The 20,132-nt window shown below is 39.1% G+C and overlaps 1 protein-coding gene across 12 annotated transcripts in view; it reads right to left on the reverse strand.

The window, feature by feature from the left end:
* Positions 1 to 20,132, reverse strand: part of NCOR1 (nuclear receptor corepressor 1) — a 185,631-nt gene that overhangs the window by 73,930 nt on the left and 91,569 nt on the right. For 7 of the 12 annotated variants that reach the window (XM_030799740.1, XM_030799745.1, XM_030799748.1 and 4 more), the window contains 5 exons: positions 18,918 to 19,045; positions 13,870 to 14,087; positions 12,208 to 12,270; positions 10,678 to 10,817; positions 3,773 to 3,899 (listed from right to left, as the gene is read on the reverse strand). In XM_030799740.1, the coding sequence (XP_030655600.1) occupies positions 3,773 to 3,899; positions 10,678 to 10,817; positions 12,208 to 12,270; positions 13,870 to 14,087; positions 18,918 to 19,045 (676 nt within the window). The remainder of the gene's footprint in view (positions 1 to 3,772; positions 3,900 to 10,677; positions 10,818 to 12,207; positions 12,271 to 13,869; positions 14,088 to 18,917; positions 19,046 to 20,132) is intronic. The other 5 variants (XM_030799750.1, XM_003262619.4, XM_030799747.1 and 2 more) reach the window with 1 other exon arrangement.

Below are 20,132 nucleotides of genomic sequence, written 5' to 3' on the forward strand. Positions count from 1 at the left end.
GAGGGCAGCGTGGTTGGAGCAGAGGGGGCCAACAAAAAAGTAGCTGGCAGAAACTTCACAGAGGTACAAAGGTCAGTTCATGCAGAGCCTCATAAATTGCAGTAAAGCCTTGGGTCTTTATTTTTACTGAGATGGGAAAGTATTACAGAATTTGGACTAGAGAAGAAACATGATTTGATTCACATTTTCTAAGAATCACTCGGGCTGCTGTGGAAGAAAAAACAGAATGGACCTTGTCTCTACACAAAATAAAATAGTACATTAGTCAGATGTGGTGGTACATGCCTATGATCCCAGATACTTGGGGGGATGAGGTGGGAAAATCGCTTGAGCCTGGGAGTTTGAGGCTACAGTGAGCCACGATCGAGCCACTGCACTCCAGCCTAGGTGACACAGTGAGACCTCATCTCTAAAAATAAATAAAAAGAATGGAACAAAAAGAAGCAAGAGACTAATCAAAAACTATTGCGATGAGGGCTCCTCGGAAGCAGGGTAGGAGCAATGGAGACAAGGATCCAATTCTAAATAGACTAAAGAAAACCTAATTATTGATATAGCGAAAGACCAGAGGGAAAAGCAGCTTGTGGTGGTAGAGACACAAGAGTTTGCTTTGGCTGTTAACTATAAGATGGCCCTTAGGCATCCAAATGGAAATACTGCAGGTGACCAAATATATGAGTCTGGAGTTCACATGAGAGTTCAAGTCTCCCAAAAAAAAAAAAAAAAAAAAAACAAAACATAACAAACAGACAAGCAAATAATTCAGAACAGTACCTCACATGTAGTAAGGTTTTAATATATGGCAGCCATGGCCGGGCGTGGTGGCTCATGCCTGTAATCCCAGCACTTTGGAAGGCCAAGGCAGGTGGATCACCTGAGGTCAGGTGTTTGAGACCAGCCTGACCAACATAGCGAAACCCCATCTCTACTAAAAGTACAAAAATTAGCTGGGCGTGGTGGCAAGCGCCTATAATCCTAGCTACTAGGGAGGCTGAGGCAGGGGAATTGCTTGAACCCGGGAAGCAGAGGTTACAGTGAGCTGAGATTGCACCACTGCACTCCAGCCTGGGCAACAAGTGCGAGACTCCGTCTCTAAAACAAACAAAACAAAACAAAACAAAACAAAACAAAACAAAAACGGCAACCATTACCATTATTGAAAGATCCTACCAAAGCACTGAAAAGCTAACAAAAAGCCCAACTTAACCTTCATTTCTGTTTATATAGTGGTAGAAAGCCCCAAATCCAAGGGCAAACTAACAAGGCATTTATCTTCAAAATATTAGAAGACACGTTAGTGGTTATACAGCAGATGATATCATTTGACATAAGCACTTTTCCAATTTTCTTCTTCCAAGCCACAAAAGAGTAGGAAGGTTTCCAAGGCATAATGTTTCACCAAGCAGTAGCCAAACATGAGTATCTTTTCTTTTCCTAAAAATACAAAAAAAACCTTAAAGAATGATGTAGAAAAAGAGAACGAGCAAATCCAAATTTTGGTGAAGTTTGGTCTGATTTAATTCTTCTAATCATGAAAGATACTCAAACAGTCAGATGTGTTTTAGGAAAACAGATATAGGAACCCTCCCTTCAGCAGCTGCCCTTGTTCTTCGATTGGCAAGAGCCTTGCCACACAATAAACAGTGCATCTGTGCTGTCTCATTAAGATTAGGAATAAGTATGAGATCATAGGTCACATGAGCTGCATTTATGTTCTCTTCTTGACACTTTCCAAATGAAGCTAAGTCAACAGGAAGAGAGAGCCTACAATTCTACTGGGAAATTCATTTCCTCTTAATAGGAAACTCTTCTAGATGATTCAGCAGATGTGATGGTGCCACCCTACACTTGATCAGACGGATATACATTTTTTTTTTTTTTTTTTTTTTTTTGAGACGAAGTCTCGCTCTGTCACCCAGGCTGGAGTGCAGTGGCGTGATCTCAGCTCACTGCAAGCTCCGCCTCCCAGGTTCATGCCATTCTCCTGCCTCAGCCTCCCGAGTAGCTGGGACTACAGGCTCCCACCACCATGCCCGGCTAACTATTTTTTGTATTTTTAGTAGAGACGGGGTTTCACCGTGTTAGCCAGGATGGTCTCAATCTCCTGACATCGTGTTCCGCCCTCCTCGGCCTCCCAAAGTGCTGGGATTACAGGCGTGAGCCACCGCGCCCGGCCCAGATAGACATATTAATACCAGACTTGGGCTTTGTTATGGACTGCATTGTGCCCCTCCCCACCAAAATTCTTCTATTGGAGCCCTACCTCTCAATGTAACTGTATTTGAAGACAAGGCCTTTAAGGAGATGACTAAGGTTAAATGAGATTATAACAGTGGGCTCTAATCCAGTAGGAGTTGTCTTCATATGAGGAAGAGACACCCGGAGTGTGCACACCCAAAGGAAAGGCCATGTAAGGACAAAGTAACGAGGCGGTCAGCCATCTGCAAGCCAGGAAGACAGACCTCATCAGAAAGCAACTGTGCCAGCACCTTGACCTTGCACGTACAGCCTCCAGAACCGTGAGAAAATTAATTTTAGTTGCTGCAGCCACCCAATCTGTGGTATTTTGTTATGGCAGCCCAAGGAGGTTTATTAACCTCCGGGCTTCATTAACATTTATAACCCCAGGGAATACTAGCCACCAGAAACAAACCCATTAAAACCAAGAGACTCTGACAACCTCTCTGGAAGTGCCATTAACACACCAAACTACCTTCCCTGTTTGCAGCACTCTTACCCTACCCTCGGGTGAGCCTTCTCTAATACTCTCTTTACTCTTGTAAAGATGACCTCATTTTTCACAAACCCTCCCAAACACAAGTTTAAGGTTAGCGGTTGTTCAAAGCCAAAACCCATTTCAATACAACTTTAAGTTTAAAAGACAGTAAGAATAATCTATAGGAAAAAAAAAAAAACACAAAATCCAATGTTACTAAACCTGGAGGATGTACAACTTTTAAAGCTTATACAAAATAAAGACCCTACAAAGAAAAGATATACAACTCTAATTACACAAAGTTTAAACAAAGGTAATTGAAAAGGAAAACAAAAAGAAAATGATGGAAAAAATTATCTGCATACACAAAACATGAACATGTTTAATATATAATATATGAAGAGCTACTAAAAGCATTATAAAAATTCCCACATCAGAAGCAGTCAATTTACAAAAAAAAAAAAATCCACAGAAACTTTAATCAGAGTGTAAATTGAAATAAATCAGGTATCTTTTTTCTTATCAAAAAAATCAAGAAAACATTTACCTTTTCACAAACTTGTCATTAGTTTAAATGACAAAGATACATTATTTCTTAAATTTCCTTAAGTTTCGTGGGTTTTTTTTTTTCTATTGGTGCCTCTAGGGTCACTAATTCTTTTTACATAAAAACATTACTACAGTACATATAAATCTCTGTAAAAATATGAAAATAAATCAAACTTAAGGCAATAAAATAAAGAGAAATGTAACCAACTATACTAATTGAACAAATAAATATGGCAATGACACAGACACACAGGTATTTTACTGATGTTGGCACTTGATGTCTGAAGCAGGACTGCCATTTCCAAGATCTTCTGGACCATCCTAGGTGCTACATAAATATTTGTTGGTTAAATGAATAAAAACATTATGTCCAAGTTTGAAGTCTCCACACCATGAAAACACTGGCACACAGTTTCCTCAATGAAGCAACTCCTACACAGTCAAATGACTAAAAATTATTTATTCTGGATAGCAGATGTCAAAACTAAATTTAAAATTTTGAGATACCTTCGCTGTCTTCTGGATTTTCTTCTTCATTGGAGGCTTCAATATCTTCATCCTCCTGAGCAGAAACAGTGGAAGCGACACTTTCACATTGAGACACATCTCGCTCTTCACGAGGTTTTCGTGAAGTCTAAAGGAGTAAAGAGTATTATTTGATTTAAATAACTAAAAAGAAATAAAAATTTCATTTCTGAAATAATGTAGAACATTGATAAGCACACACACACATCAGACAAGTAGGTCACATGTTTGACAATAGTTCTGGTTAAAGTGCAGATAAATACCTCTCCATAATCACTAACTGGCCAAATTTTGTGTAGATGGCTCGCCTTTATCAAACTAAGCAGAAGTTACATCTGATCCGTTTTTGGAACTACTCACCACTATACATGTACAAACAGCCAAAAATTACATGTCTCTATGCTTTTTACTCACTCCAGATAATGTATCTAATAAAAACAATATATATGTTTATTTTTTTTTTTTTTTTTTTTTTTTTTTGAGACGGAGTCTCGCTCTGTCGCCCAGGCTAGAGTGCAATATTTTCTAAAGAAAATATATACCTTGAAATGTGGAAGACATGACACTACAAAAATCACTGCTCATTATTCCAACAGTAAGAGATTCTAAATATACCGGTACATTTCCTTTCAATCTTTCAGAGGCATATACATGAATATAAATATTTATGTATACATGTAAACACAACCAGGAAAGCCCTATGTAGTTACATATTCACTTTTTTAACATAATGTAGCCATAAGCAGAACATATCACTATGTTACAAATTCTTCCTAATTATTTTTATTAATGATCCCATGAAAACATTATGTTGACATAATGCTGACATATATTATGTTGACATATAGTTAAAATTCTCCTATTTTAAGGCATTTTGGTAATTTTCAATTTTTGGTATAAATAATGCTGCAAGAAACTTCCTTCACTAGCATTAAGAATTATGCAATTTTATAAGCAACAACTCACCATTGATATTATTATTGAATTTCTTTTTACCACTCAATTTCTTTTTCTTTTTTTCTTTTTTGAGACAGAGTCTTGCTCTGTCACCCAGGCTGCAGTGCAGTGGCACGATCTCAGCTCACTGCAACCTCCACCTCCCGGGTTCAAGCAATTCTCTGCCTTAGCCTCCCGAGTAGTTGGGATTACAAGCACCCGCCACCAGGTCCAGCTAATTTTCATGTTTTTAGTAGAGACGGGGTTTCACCATCTTGGCCAGGCTGGTCTTGAACTCCTGACCTCGTGACCCACCCACCTTGGCCTCCCAAAGTGCTGGGATTACAGTCGTGAGCATAGGAGCTCATGTCTATAATCCCAGCACTTTGGGAGACTGAGGTGGGAGGATCACTTGAACCCAGGAGTCTGAGATTAGCCTGGGCAACAAAGTCAGACACCTGCCCCTACAAAAAATAAAAAAATTAGCTGTGTGTGCTGGTGCTCTCCTGTAGTCCCAGTTACGCAGTAGACTAAACCAGGGAGATTGCTTGAGCCCAAAAGGCTGAAGCTGCAGTGAGCCGTGATCATGCCACTGCACTCCAGGCTGGATGACAGTGAGACTCGCTCAAAAAAAACAAAAAATTTTTTTTAATTCCTTTTTAAAAAAAATAGTATGCCCCCTTCTGCAAAGTATGTTTATGCAAAATTGCTCATTCTTCTACTGGGGTCGCATATACGTTAAGAGTACGTGTGTACACATTTAACTATGAGACATTAGTTATTTACATTATATTTATAACTTCATGTTATTAAATAGAAGGCTTAATATCTTCTGTGTTTGCAGACCCAGGGTTCTGGAAGTCCCAGCCCTGATGGTCCTCTGTCTTGTGCCCCTTACAGAGCCTACGTTTCACCTCACTTCAGCTATCAGCCTCTCCCAGTGAGACTCCTCAGGAGAGGAAAATATATTACTGCCCTGTTAAAAATTACCCATACGTCTACTCATTCTCTCTGTCGCCTAGGCTGGAGTGCAGTGGTGCGATCTCGGCTCACTGCAAGCTCTGCCTCCCGGGTTCACGCCATTCTCCTGCCTCAGCCTCCCCAGTGGCTGGGACTACAGGCACCCACCGCCACGCCCGGCTAATATTTTTTTCTGTATTTTTAGTAGAGACGGGGTTTCACCATGTTAGCCAGGATGGTCTCGATCTCCTGACCTTGTGTTCCGCCCCCTCAGCCTCCCAAAGTGCTGGGATTACAGGCATAAGCCACCGTGCCTGGCCAAGAATTTATTTTTTTAATGAAAAGTAACCATTTTCCAAAAACAAAATGACTTACTAAAACAGTGGCACAACCTTCCCTTTTTGGTAATCTCTTCCATGTCTGATCTAACAGCGACAGCACAATTCTCAAGGTGCTTCCACATATGATCTAATCTGTGGATTACATTAGGTCATCTAATGTTTTGGTTGAAGTATAAGAAAACAATGTAGCTTCATACAGATATGTAGTTGGAAAAGGGAAGAATATTTTAACAGATTTTTCAGATACTTATGAATATTACTTTTTGATACTGTACCAAAACTCACCAAGTGTCACTTCTTATTTGTTAGTTACAATATGAAATCTGATACCATATCAAGGAACCCTTTATACTCTGTTAAAATCTATAATCTGGCCAGGCGCAATGGCTCATGCCTGTAATCCCAGTACTTTGGAAGGCCGAGGCAGGCAGATCACTTGAGGCCAGGAGCTGAAGACCAGCCTGACCAACATGGTGAAACCCCGTCTCTACTAAAAATACAAAAATTAGCCGGGCATAGTGGCATGCGCCTGTAATCCCAGCTGCTAAGGAGGCTGAGGCAGGAGAATTGCTTGAACCTGGGAGGCGGAGGTTGCAGTAAGCCAAGATCATGCCACCGCACTCCAGCCTGGGCGACAGGGCGAGACTCCATCTCAAAAAACAGAAAAAAGAAAAAAGAAAAAAATCTATAATCTATCTTACATTTGGTATATTAAAAAACATTATCAATCTTTTATCAATGCATGATCCATTATGCATTAGTTCGTTTTCACGCTGCTGATAAAGACATACTTGAGACTGGGAAGTAAAAGAGGTTTAATGGACTTACAGTTCCACATGGCTGGGGAGGCCTCACAATCATGGCAAAAGGCAAGGAAGAGCAAGTAACATCTTACATGATGGTGGCAGGAAAAAAAAAAAAAAAAAAAAAAAGCTTGTGCAGGGGAACCCCTCTTTATAAAACCAGTAGATCTCGTAAGACTTATTCACTATCACAAAAATAGCATGAGAAAGACCTGCCCCATGATTCAATTATCTCCCACTGGGTCCCTCCTACAACACATGGGAACTGTGGGACCTACAATTCAGGATGAGATTTGGGTGGGGACACAGACAAACCATATCATTCTGCCACTGGCCCCTCCCACATCTCATGTCTTCACATTTCAAAACCAATCATGCCTTCCCAACAGTCCTCCAAAGTCTTCACTAATTTCAGCATTAACCCAAAAGTCCATAGCCCAAAGTCTCATCTGAGACAAGGCAAGTCCCTTCCCCTATGAGCCTGTGAAAGCAGAAGAAAGCTAGTTACTTCCTAGATACAATGGGGGCACAGGTATTGGGTAAATACAGCTGTTGCAAATGGGAGAAATTGGCCAAAACAAAGGGGCTATAGGACCTATCCAAGTCCAAAATCCAGCAGGGCAGTCAAACCTTAAAGCTCCAAAATGATCTCCTTTGACTCCATGTCTCATATCCAGGTCATGCTGATGCAAGAGGTGGGTTCCCACGGTCTTGGGCAGCTCCAACCCTGCGGCTTTGCAGCGTACAGCCTCCTTCCTGGCTGCTTTCACAGGCTGGCATTGAGTGTCTGCGGCTTTTCCAGGCGCACGGTGCAAACTGTAGGTGGATCTACCATTCTGGAGGACGGTGGCCCTCTTCTCACAGCTCCATTAGGCAGTGCACTAGTAGGGAGTCTGATCCCTCATTTCCCTTCAGCACTGCCCTAGCAGAGGTCCTCCATGAGAGCCCCACCCCTGTAGCAAACTTCTGCTTGGACATCCAGGCGTTTCCATACATCCTCTGAAATCTAGGCAGAGGTTCCCAAACCTCAATTCTTGACTTCTGTGTACCCACAGGCTCAACACCACATGGAAGCTGCAAAGGCTTGGGGCTTGCACCCTCTGAAGCCACGGCCCAGGCTGTACCTTGGCCCCTTTCAGCCACAGCTAGAGCTGCTGGGGTGCAGAGCACCAAGCCCCTGGGCTGCAAACAGCAAAGGGGTCCTGGGTCCAGGACACAAAATGATTTTTTTCCTCCTCAGCCTCCAGGCCTGTGATGGGAGGGGCTGCCATAAAGACCTCTGACATGCTCTGAAGAAATTTTCCCCATTGTCTTGGAAATTAACATTCAGCTCCTCATTACTTGTGCAAATTTCTGCAGCGGGCTTGAATTCCTCCTCAGAAAATGGGATTTTCTTTTCTATCACATTGTTAGGCTGCAAATTGTCCAGACTTTTATGCTCTGCTTCCCTCATAAAACTGAATGCCTTTAACAGCACCCAAGTCACCTCTAGAATGCTTTGCTGCTTAGAAATGTCTTCCGCCAGATACCCTAAATCATCTCTCTCAAGTTCAAAGTTCTGCAAATCTCTAGGGCAGGGGCAAAATGCTGCCAGTCTCTTTGCTAAAACATCAGAAGAGTCACCTTTGCTCCAATTCCCAACAAGTTTCTCATTTCCATCTGAGATCACCTCAACCTGGATCTTATTGTTCATATCACTATCAGCATTTTTGTCAAAGCCATTCAACAAGTCTCTAGGAAGCTCCAAACATTTCCACATTTTCCTGTCTTCTTCTGAGCCCTCCAAACTGTTCCAACCTCTGCCTGTTACCCAGTTCCAAAGTCGCTTCCATATTTTCAGGTATCTTTTCAGCAACGCCCTACTCTACCGGTACCAATTTATTGTATTAGTCCATTTTCATGCTGCTTATAAAGACATACCCAAGACTGGGAAGAAAGAGAGGCTTAAAGGGCTTACAGTTCCACATGATTGGGGAGGCCTCACAATTATGGCAGAAAGCGAGGAGGAGCAAGTAACATCTCACATGGATGGGGCAGGCAAAAAAAGAGAGCTTGTGAGGGGAAATTCCTCTTTATAAAACCATCAGATCTCGTGAGACTTATTCACTATCACGAGAATAGCATGAGAAAAAGACCTGCCCCATGATTCAATTATCTCCCACTGAGTCCCTCCCATGACACATGGTAATTGTGGGAGTTACAATTAAAGATGAGATTTGGGTGGCAACAAAGCCAAACCATATCACATTATAACATCATGAAATGGCCATTTGGAAAGTACTGAGTCAAAGCAAGTTTTTCAAATTTGGATACATTTCATCACACAGTAACAACTATCACATTTGCTATTATTACCACTGATCTCATCAGAAAATCTGTAATGAGAAGGTGTGAAGCTCATGGTTAGAGAAACATATTTTCCAAAATTCTCATTTTTTGCTTGAAAACTCAAAATTTTAAAGTGGCAACAAACACCATCAGTTATTTTATTTGAAAGACAGCCTCATTCACTAATTTTCAAGAAACTGTCTCTCAAAATCCCAGTCTGAAAATACAGTTTGTCTGTCATTCTTTCAATCTAAAATGACATTCCATGAAAAAGGGGAGGCTGGTGCAACTTAGAACTCGAACAATTGCCAAAGTGCTTTTCCTTGAGAGAACCATCATATTTTGGTATAGAGCAGAAGAACTTTATGTTTACTTCCCATTACATGACACTAAGTATAAAAAGACATACTCAAGGGGTGAGATTTAATAAAACTAACTTTTACTGCATCATCAAGGACATTCTTAAGTGACATTTTAAGAAAAAACTACAAATGCTCAGAGATGAAAAATACATTGAATACTAGCACCGTTTGGTTCCCTGCCAAGACTTATGCTAAGGCATCAGCAATTTTATCTACCACAGCTTTGACAACATAAATGCAAATGTCATATACTGAAAAAAAGTAAATAACATTTGATTGATATTTTTATGAAAATAGTCTTGACCTCATGGAATCATCCAAAAGCTCTATGGTCTTTGACAACCACTACACTGGACTTTCTTGTTAAGGAATTTCTAATAATGTTATACCCCCTGGTTTTTAATATTTATACCATGTTATCTTCTCTCTGAAAAAATGTCTAATATACCAAATCAATTCACTCGGTATTATCAACAGACCTCCAACTAAAGTTTTCAATTCAACCTCCAAAAAGTTTATATTTTTCAAATCCAGCCTACAGTAATTCAAGAGTATTTAATTCCTTTTACAACAAATAGAAACTTCGGAGGAGGAAAGATAAGCTGGGGCAGGTCATGATGGGCCTTGTTTAGACTGTTAGGAATACAAATAGAAACTTTACTCCTTGAGCAATAAATTGAGAAACAGCTAGCCTATACTAAAAATTTAGCATACCTTTTACATATAAGTGCAGTAAATGAAAATATAAGATACAAAAAGGTTTCTCTTAAAACCAATCTCTGAAGCTCAGAAGAAAAAAAAAAAACCATCAAGGCCAGATGCAGTGGCTCACACCTGTAATCCCAGCACTTTGGGAGGCTGAGATAGGTAGATCATCTGAGGTCTGGAGTTTGAGACCAGCCTGGCCAACATGGTGAAACACTGTCTCTACTAAAACTACAAAAATTAGCCAGGCATGGTGGCGGGCACCTGTAGTCCCAGCTACTCGGGAGGCTGAGGCAGGAAATCGCTTGAACCCGGCAGAAGAGTTTGCAGTGAGCCAAGATTGCACAGCTGCACTCTAGCCTGGGTGACAGAGTGAGACTCCATCTCAAATAACAACAACACTCTAAGTAAAAAACAATAAGTAAAAGAGTCACCACCCCTGATATACTCACTTTCTGTTTATGCTGCTGTAAGAGGTTGTCAAGATTGTGTCGCCTTTTATAGTTAAAATAGAAGTTTTTACATTGAGCTTCACTTTTCGTTCCCACCATTTTAGCAATTGCTGCCCAGTTACGACCATGTTCTACTAGACCTGCATTTTAAAAACAGACCAAATGTTAATTGAACAGTCACCTGATCAAGCAAACAAGAGAAATAATAAATTAACTTAATCATTGTATTCACAACCATTGACACTAGAAGTGTGCTTTCAATTACTTATCATATATACTTTGATACTTATAAAAATACTTGTTGAAACAAAACTCATTTACAGTTCTGTATTTTTCCCCCTCAAATTTAAAACATGCTCATTAACAGAAGGGCTAAACCTTGTCCTTCCTATGTATCTCTCACAGGGCTAGGACAACATTAGACACATTAGTAATAGCTCAAATACTTGCAAACTAAATGATCAGGTACATCTAGATCTCTGGACACAATATATCAAGCCAATAAGGTAATCATATATAAATGATGAACACAATTTAAAGATATATATATATATGACTCCACTTATAATCCGTATTTGTCCTCAGTCAATTCACAATCAAGCAATGCCATCAGAAAAATACTAGCCAATTAAAAAAATCCTATGGTAATACAATGCATTACAGAAACCTATGCAATTTAACACTTCTCTACTCTATATATATATGCACACACATAAACACACATATGTGCAAAGAATATGTATCTATGCATTTGTATACATATATGGGGGTGATACAAAAAAATCTGAAATGCGTCACTCAAATGTCAAGCTATTTACAATAATTTATCTTTACAACTGCAAGGTAAGTATTTAACCACCAAAAAATTAGCTAATCTTTCTCAATATTACCAATTATTTATCCTATTAGAAATTTTAGTTCAATTTCAAATTATAGTACATTAACAAGCAACAACAGAAAAGCACAAGGTCCATGAAGTGCCAGAGTAAGAGGAAGGCCACAAAGCTATGAAAGTGGCAGAGACAGGACTCAAACCTTCGCTGGCTTAGTTACAAACTTCATGCTCTTTCCTCTGAATCACAGAGCAATCTGCTAGTGGTTTATAATTAAATGACTTACCAAATGCAAACTGACAAATTTACCATCCTATCCTATTAAATACAACTTTTAAGTAATAGAAATATAGACTTTATATCAACATTCATTCCAAAACAATTTTAATAGCATAGATTCATAATTATTCTAAAAAAGTGAAAAGGACCTACTTGTTCTTTAATTAAATGACATTCAAAATAAAACTGCAGAGAGAATCTTAAATCCCTCAAAACTGGGCATCTTAAACAAGGCACACTGGGGGTACTTTATTGGGTACCATACTACCAGAAAAGAACTCTTAAAGTCACTTCTGAGTCCTTTTGCCTTTTTGAAAGAAATATTTTCCAATTAAAAAAATTAGTTCCATCTCACTCATTACTAATAACCCTAAAAAACAAAACAAAAACCTGAGAAACCGGAACTACTACAATTTACCTTTTTTAGCAACTTCCATTTCTTCTTCTGTCCATCGAGAGGTCTCCACAGGCTCTGTAGAAACTAAAGAGAGAACCCAATCAGGCAGAGAAAAACAAAGTTAAATCCTTTATTCAAACCAATTATATAATTATATAATCTCTTTATCTGACATAAAAGACTATGTAAAAGCATTTGGTGAAAGAAACTGCAGAAATAAGATAGTAACCTCTCCTCCACCAAACTAGAAGAAACAAGTCAACACTTCAATATTATGATCTTTTTCAATGTTCTTAAAAGTTCTTTTCATGTCTACATTTTTAAACATTTTTAGCTTTTTTCTGGAGAAGTCCCACCTCACCCAGTAGCTTCCCACTTAGTGATCTCCACCTCTCCTCTCCTGCAGTGTCAAAGGAAGAAGCAACCTTCCTCCTTCCTGTCCAAGCACAATTCCCTCTCCTCTCCTCTGAGCCTCCATCTTGTCCTAACTCCTGGAGCCCCTTTAGTTCATCCCTGAGTGTCTGACATCCAGTGGGTAAAGATGGATCATGAACTGCGTATGTTCTCTTTTGCTTCAGGGAAAAAAAAAAAAAAATCTGAGAACATCAGGCCTGATATGAGCTCCTGCCATATTCCCTTTCTCAATTTATAGTACCGCCATTCACCCAGTCACTCAAGTTACTAATAGGCTCCTTAGACTGACAGACTAATTTTTGAATCCTGCCTCCTATTTACCACTCACATCCAATGACATGCATCAACTCTGAATCCATCCCCTCCTTGCTTGGGCCACTGCATACATGCTGGGCCCTCTGCCTCCAGCCTTTATTCTGTCTAAACTGACCTCCACAATTGCTATCAGTTATCTTTCTAAGACACAAATCTAATCACAGCATTCCTCTATTTAAAAACCTCCACAAGTTCCCCACTTCATAATCAAAGCAAAATACATTTCAAACAAGGCCCATCGTGACCTGCCCCAGCCTATCTTTCCTCCTCCTATCTAGTTAGTGCCCCTATCTCATTCTTGCCATTTCCTAAACTGCATTTTCTTTCATACTTCAGTAACAATGATACCTCTGAATCATTAACAGTGGTACTCTATCATTAATCTAGCCTTTTTATAAACTAATGAGACAATACTTAGTGAGAGAGAGAAAGATGCTTGGACTATTAGATACAGTATTCCCTTGCCTAAGAATTTTATTCCATGAAAAATAATTTAACACAAAGAAAATACTATGTGAATAAAGATTTTTTTATTACAGTGCTATATACATTGGTTTAAAAGCAGGGAAGAGGACAGACAACCCAATCATTCAGCAATAAGAGAATGGTTAAAGAAGTCATGCCTCAATATTACACAGCTATTAAAAAATAAAAACAGTAATTATTAGAAATTAGAAAATATTTATGATATATACCAAGTTACGATATCAGAAGACACAGTAACATGCACACTAGCGTAACAACTAAATAAAAAACAGCTATATTGGGGTGGCAAGACTGTGGGTGATGTTCTTTTTCAAAAAACTTTGACCTTGAAGTTTAAAAAATTTAAAGACCACACTTCAGGATTATTTCTAGGTTGTCAATATTAAAAGTCCCTTCTACCCTATCCTAGCAGTGAAACAGAATCCCAAACAAAATTATGGCCTGTTTATGCCAATCGTTTCCACTCACTGGGTTCTGGTGGCGGTGGCAGAGGTGGTGGGGGCTCTTCAGTGGCCGCTGCGGCTGCAGCACTGGCAGCTGCAGCTTCGTTTGTCATGGACCTAGTGATCCGGCCCTTACGGCGGCCCTGACTGTTGGCAGTCTTTCGCCCCCGGGGTGTGGCTTGCTCTCTTTCCTCAGTTTCTTCTGCTATACCATCCATCTTGTCCTTTTCCTTGGTATTTTCTCTGGACACAAAAGCAAATGAAAACTTGTGTGATTCCAAAGAATACATACATCAAAGAAGGTTTTAGTTTTGAATACTATCTAAATAGAAATTGAATAAAACTACCTAATCTCTCAGTTACTAAAAAAAAAAAAAAAAAAAAATTTATCAACAATTCTGCCATACCATAGTTTTTAAGAGTTTTGACCAGCTAAAAGTAAGATATTTTATAAGACCTATTTTACATGTTAATGGACTTAAAATTTAAACACATTTCAAACCAACTGATTTAGAAACCAGAACTACTCCATGAGAAAGTAACAAATGACAGCAGAAAAGCCCCAGACTTGCAATCCAGAGACAACAGCCTACACCAAAAGGCAGGAATTCTGGGGTTTTATTTGCCTTTGGTCTAGGTTGCCTCATGTATGAAACGAAGAAGCTAAAATAGATGATCTTCATGATAGATGCCTTTTCTATACTAATAATCCACAATAGTTTTATAGTAATAATCTACAATATTGTTTTATAAAACCAAACTCAATACTCTAAATCATGTCTGATACTAATTATGTACAAATTGGGCAGTAATGGTTAATGCTTAGGAAATGGCCTCTGGAGCCAGGCTGCCTGGATTTGTACCACAGTTGTGATTTACTAGCCATGTGATGACCCTGGACAAGCTGCCTCGCTGCCATGGGCCTCAGTTTCCTCATCTGTACAATGAGAAAAAGAGTTTATTTCATGGGACTGTTGCCAGGACTGAAGGAGTTAAATAAAGTACCCGGAACAGTGCATGGAACACAGTTAGCATCAAGTAACAGTTCGCTATTATTCAAGCTAAAACTCCCTCAGGATATAAAGTGCTTACCATCGTCTCAGGCACGTAGAAACATGGTGGTTCCTATTAATAGCGACAGTACTACATGTAATACTGGAATACCATTCTCTGTACTACTTACCTCCCATGGTTGTTGTATTTAAGGAAATGTACTCAATGTACATTTTTGCAAATGAATGGATAGATGGCAATACTCAAAGACTCAATTATTCTTGCTTAATGGAAGATGTTGATTTTTTTCAAAAATAATTCTCTCCCCTTCAGTACTAAATTGAAGTTACTACATGGTCCTTTCCCTTTACTTACTTATTCCCTTATAAAGCTGGCTTCTATTCTGCAGCCTCCTGTTAAAAGATGTTTTCTCAAAAGTCACCAGTGACTTGCAAACTGCAAAATCAAATGACCTCTTCTCAATTTTCCCCACAAGTCTTTCTGTCACAACTGACGCTGCAGTTAATTCTTCTTTTTATATCACTTTAAACTTAGCTTTTGAAATATCCTTGCTGCTACTCTGGCTTTCCTTCTGGGGATAGACCTTTCTCCTCTCATCCTTTCTTTTGGGTTTCTGTTTTTTTGTTTTTCAGAAAGTGTCTCACTCTGTCACCCAGGCTGGAGAGCAGTGGCACGAACACAGCTCACTGCAGCCTCAATCTCGGGCTCAAGTGAGCCTCCCACTTCAGCTTCTCGAGGAGCTGGGACTACAGACACGTGCCACCATACCTGATTAATTTTTGCATTTTTTGCAGAGACAGGGTGTCACCATATTGCCCGGGGTGGTCATGAATTCCTGTGCTAAAGCAATTCTCCCACCTTGGCTGGGATTACAGGAGTGAGCAACTGTGCTGGGCTCCTCTCATCCTTTCATACAAGGATTTCCCAAGGCTCTCCCCTACAGCCTTAGAGCTATGTGAGGTTACCGATTCTCGTTAAGTTCTACTGGGAAGACTCCAATCTCTATCTTTGGACTCACACCCCAACTCCAAAGACTCAGGCTTGTCTTCCCAACTACCTGCTGGAAGGGCCACCTGGATTTCCCATCAACAGAAACTGAACATATCCAAAATCATATTCATCCTCACCTCTGCTCCTTGCTCCACGTCATTCTCTAATCATTTGTTGTTAACACTCCTACGATGTTCATCATCATTCAGGTTTACAGATTTGATATCATCCTTTGCTCTCTCCCTTTTCCCATACTTCCTACATGTGATCTAATGCCAAGTTTTGGTTATTTCATCTCAGAAATGCCTCTCTCACTAATTCTACCATCTCTATTTCTACCACCACTACACTTACTCAACACCTTAGTACCCCAATCCTGGCCTTTCATACTGGCCTCCCTGATTCATATCTCTAGTCTATTCATTCTACCTTGCCAATGAATCAACATTCTAGCAGGATAGCTTTGGCAATAAACCACTCCATCCATTCTAATCCCTTTCTAACTATTCCCAGACAGACACACAGCACAGCCTCCTGAATGAAGTCTACCATTTTTGGCTTTCATTAAACCTCTACATAATTTAACTCCAATCCACCTTCCACTTCTCTTCTTGATGCACACTATGTTAAGTCTAATGAAATCATTATCTTCCACTAGCTATTCATGTGATTCCCTCTACCCTACCCACATAAACCACTAGCATCTGCTAATGTCCTCCAAATTATCCACAGAGAAGTAGCCACGACCTCTTCTTAATCTGCCAAAGCACTTAACTGGTTGTCTGCTGACTTCTTACTTGCCAGGCTTCTAGTTCTTAAAGTAATACTTGTACTTTACCTAGTTTTCCCCTACTAAATCATGAACTACCTGGGAATAGTATACATCTTATGTATTTTCACATTCTCCCTAAGACCTAGCTCACATAGATAATAAATGAAAGCTTGTTAAATAGTTTAGAAATTTTAACAAAAAAAATAAAATCAAGTTATGACAGAGTTCCACGTGAGAAGAACCACTGGCTACATGGCCCAAAAAATGTTTAACCTAAACTAAAAGAAAAAAATATATTCCCTTACAGGTATCTTCCTAAGGTATAAAATTACAATGAGAGGAATATCTGCCTCTTTTAAAACCATGGCAAGTGACTAGCTACTTTAGCTTCCACAAAACTAGGTAAATCTTAAATAGTTCCACAAGGACTATAGAAATGACATAATAAATATTAAAAAGGAACAAACTACTGATACATTCAACAACCTAAGTGAATCTCAAAGGCATTCATGCTAATAAAAGAAGCCATACATACTGTATGATTTCATTTTTATGTAATTCTAGAGAAAGCAAAAAAGATACATGACTGCTAGAGGCTGCAAATGAGGAAAGAGAAACTGACTGCAAAGTAGTATACGGGAACTGTTTGGGGTGATGGAAACATTCTACATCACAATTCTGATAATAGTTACACAAGTGCATATGCTTGTCAAAACACATCAATGTACACATTGCAAACTGGTGAATTTTGTTCCATGTAATTTACAAAGCTAGTTTTTGGAAAAAAAAAACAACCAAACCAACTGTCATGCCCCCACTCCTACCACACCCCTGTATGTCCACAAAAGCATCAACAATAACTCCCTGAGTGGCAGAATCATAGGTTAATTTTCATTATATTTTTCTTTCTTTTCCTGTTTTTCTACAATGTCATTTTATAACCAAGAAAACAGCAATAACAACAACAAACAAACCCAAAACTCCATTTTATATGACAAAGTCAATAAAGCTGGAATCTAAAATATAAAAATGAACTCTTCCTCTCTTAGCATTTTTATACTATCTAAATATATACCACCTGAGGCTCAAAAACAGAACCTGAGGAATCTTCCAAATCAAAAATTAAATTACATTCAATATATCCTGGAAGAAAGTATATATTACTATAACCCATCCCTTCTGAAAAGTAATAATAGCTCATGACTTGCAAATAAGTTCATTAAGTCAAAAGCTACATTTACTATAATATTGTATTCCTTAATAACATCAACTTAATCATGTAACTATTAGATGTTTCTAAAATTTCGGCCAGGCGTGGTGGCTCACGCCTATAATCCCAACACTTTGGGAGGCTGAGGCGGGTGGACCACCTGAGGTCAGCAGTTCAAGATCAGCCTGGGCAACATGGTGAAACCCCATCTCTACTAAAAACACAAAATTAGCCGGGCGCGGTGACACACACCTGTAATCCCACCTACTTGGGAGGCCGAGCCACAAGAATCACTTGAACTTGGGAGGCGGAGGTTGCAGTGAGCCGAGATTGCGCCATTGCACTCCAGCCTGGGCAACAGAGTGAGACTCTGTCTCGAAAATAAATAAAATAAAATTTCAGCAGATTAAATTTCATTATTTAAAAATTACTAGGCTGGGCGCAGTGGCTCACATCTGTAATCCCAGCACTTTGGGAGGCCAAGGCAGATGGATCACGAGGTCAGGAGATGGAGACCATCCTTGCTAATGGTGAAACCCCGTATCTACCAAAAATAGAAAAAACTAGCTGGGCATGGTGGTGGGCACCTGTAGGCCCAGCTACTTGGGAGGCTGAGGCAGGAGAATGGCGTGAACCCGGGAGGCGGAGTTTGCAGCGAGCCGAGATCATGCCCCTGCACTCCAGCCTGGGCAACAGAGTGAGACGCCATCACAAAAAAAAAAAAAAACAACTATACTTTTGCAGCAACATGGATCGAACTAACGGCTATCATCTTAAGTGAAGTAACTCAGAAACAGAAGGTCAACTATCACATGTTCTCACGTGTAAGTGGGAGCTAAATAATGTGGACACATGGATATAGAGAGTGGAATAATAGACACTAGAGATTCAAAAAGGTGAGAGGGTATGAGGGGGTGGGTGAGGTATAATGGGTATAATGTACACTATTTAGGCCATGGTACACTAAAAGCGGACTTCACTACTATGCAATATATCCATGTGACAACTGTACTCCCTAAATCTACAAAAATAAAAATAAAATAAAAATAAACATTTAACTTATTATATAACTAATTATTTAACTCACTTGGAGTCTTCTTTTTCATCTTTTTCTTCTTCATCTTTCTTTTCTTCTTCTTTTTTTTCTGTTTTTTCTGCTTTATCCTCTTCTTTTTCTTCTACTTTTTCTTCTTGTGAGGGTCGAGCAATTTGCTGCTAGAATGAATGATCATTTGTAAAATTCAAAGGCAACAGAAATAGCTCCTTATAGTGTGATAAATTATGTCTATCTAAAAAAATTTTAAATGATTGTTAGTCATTTACAATGTAACTGGTGATCGTGTGTAAAAAACCAGTCTAGAGGTTTTTAATGCATTCTATATGTACTGCTTGAAGGGTCTTACACACAGACACAAATGCTCATAGCATTTGGACCCATGAGAAAGTGAAAATGTTAAGATTCTACTCGGAAATCTGGGGTTGGTTCCCTTTTTTGGCAACCTCCACGTTTAATCTGTCACTCAAGCATTCTAATTCTACCTTAAAATTTGATAACCCATACATAATTTATCATGTTGTAGATACTTAATACGTTTCCAATTTTTTCATCACTATCTATAATGCTATTAGAAACATCTTTATGCAATTATAATTTTGAGTGAAAGTCTACTTAATGGAATATGTAAACAGCTATGGTCATTACTAAGACTGAAGTAATTTGGAAAAATACTAAAGATATAATAAGGTGAAAAGAAGCAAAATGCTTAAGTATTTCTAAGCTGAGCAGTCACATCAGGAATCCTTTTATCTCTGATGTCTCATTTGCAAAACCTGTGACTCTAAAAGAAAAAAGTGAAACTAAGTATGCACTGAATGCTACTATAGTAGTCCCGACCATATCAGGAGTTTCTCTTTCTGTGGTTTCAGTTACCTGGAGTCAACTGCAGTATGAAAATGGGTAAGTGTAGTACAGTACAGTATGATATTTGAAAAAAGACCACACTCATGTAACTTCTATTACAGTATATTGCTATAATAGCTCTATTTTATTATTTGTTACTGTTAATTCCTTACTGTGCCTAATATACAAATCAAAGTTTATCATAGGGGTGTGTGTGTGTGTATGTATGTGTATGTATATGTATGTGTGGAGATATATATATATCATAGTATATTAGGGTTCGGTACTATCTGTGGTTTCAAGCATCCACTGGGAGTGCTGGAACATATCCCCTTGTGAATAAGGGGGAACGGCTGTATTTTGTTTTTAAGAGACAACATCTCACTCTGTCACCCAGGCTAC

This window comes from Nomascus leucogenys, chromosome 19 (genome assembly GCF_006542625.1).
Source record: "Nomascus leucogenys isolate Asia chromosome 19, Asia_NLE_v1, whole genome shotgun sequence".
NCBI lineage: Eukaryota > Metazoa > Chordata > Mammalia > Primates > Hylobatidae > Nomascus > Nomascus leucogenys.